We start from the raw sequence: 1,085 nt of genomic DNA, 5'->3' as shown, positions 1-1,085 counted from the left end.
CGGCACGGCGGGAGTGGGGGAGTCTGGGCTGCCGCGGACCCCAACTGTTGCTGCTGGAAGCCACCGGGGCGGAGGGCGGGGAACAGGTCAGGGAGCTGGGGCCAGGGCTGGGATCGACCAGAGCGAGGGATTGGAAAGGAATCGAGAAGGCGAAAGGGGACTGTGCGGCTCCCCAGCCCAGTGCCCCGGTTTCCCTAGGTCTGCTGGGCACCTGCTGCACACTTGCCTCGGCGCCCAGACCCCTTCCTCCGCCGTGGGTCCCAATTCTTCCCCTCCAGCTCTGCCCCATCTCCTCTGCCCCAGCCTAGGTCTCTCCCTCCTGCGACCTGGGAGAATCGGAGTGGGCTTCCAGAGTAGTGGCATCTTGCAGATGCTGGCCCGTGCCCAGCTTCCGGGCTTCCAGCGCGCGAAGGGAAGGGTAGGCAGAGAGGGCGCTGGGCGAGCATGACCTGGCGCTGGGCCCTGGCTGCGCACCAGCCGCCTGCGCCAGTCTCTGGGGGCTTCACCCAGGATCCCCGACGGCGGGGAGGGGAAGCCTCCAGCCTCCTGTTTCCTGCCTAGGCGGGCAAGGCGGGGACACACGGAGCAAAGGCACCAGGCAACCTGAACCTCCAGGTGCGTCCCGCGACCCTGCAAGGAGCTGCTGGGTGAGCAAGACAGAAATTCCCGCCAGGCCCCGATGCCCACCCTATTCGTCCACTCGGTTTCCCAGCCCTGGTCGTCCAAGGGGACTTCTGGCTCGGTCCCCCAGCCCTCGGATGGTGGCGTCATCTTAGTTCAGTCCCTGACCCCAGGCCACAGGAAAATCGAGGAAAGAAACTTATTTGGGGAGGGTACCATTCCACTGGCTGTATTTCGGAGCCCGTCCAGGTCTTGGCGGGGCTAGTGACTTTGAGCCTGTTTCTAAACTCCCGAAGAATAAGAGCGTGCAAGAGGTAGGTAGGCAGGTCCGGGACACCTGGGTTCACCCAGGGCCCCGGGGCAGGCCTGGGCTGGTACCAGGGCCGCCTGCCAGACTGGCTTGGTCCCCCCACTGCGGGGCTCAGGATCATGACCCAGCTTGGGGGAGTAGGGGTGGGGGCGCA

At 65.8% G+C, this 1,085-nt stretch overlaps 1 protein-coding gene across 1 annotated transcript in view; it reads left to right on the top strand.

The window, feature by feature from the left end:
* Nucleotides 1-1,085, top strand: part of GRIN2C (glutamate receptor, ionotropic, N-methyl D-aspartate 2C) — a 24,118-nt gene that overhangs the window by 1,147 nt on the left and 21,886 nt on the right. The window contains exon 2 of the mRNA XM_012002527.1: nucleotides 75-86. Within this exon, the coding sequence (XP_011857917.1) occupies nucleotides 75-86 (12 nt within the window). The remainder of the gene's footprint in view (nucleotides 1-74; nucleotides 87-1,085) is intronic.

Source organism: Mandrillus leucophaeus, unplaced genomic scaffold (assembly GCF_000951045.1).
Source record: "Mandrillus leucophaeus isolate KB7577 unplaced genomic scaffold, Mleu.le_1.0 Scaffold1, whole genome shotgun sequence".
Classification (NCBI taxonomy): domain Eukaryota; kingdom Metazoa; phylum Chordata; class Mammalia; order Primates; family Cercopithecidae; genus Mandrillus; species Mandrillus leucophaeus.
The sequence above is the reverse complement of the archived record's forward strand: the minus strand, read 5'-3'. Positions and strand labels throughout refer to the sequence as shown.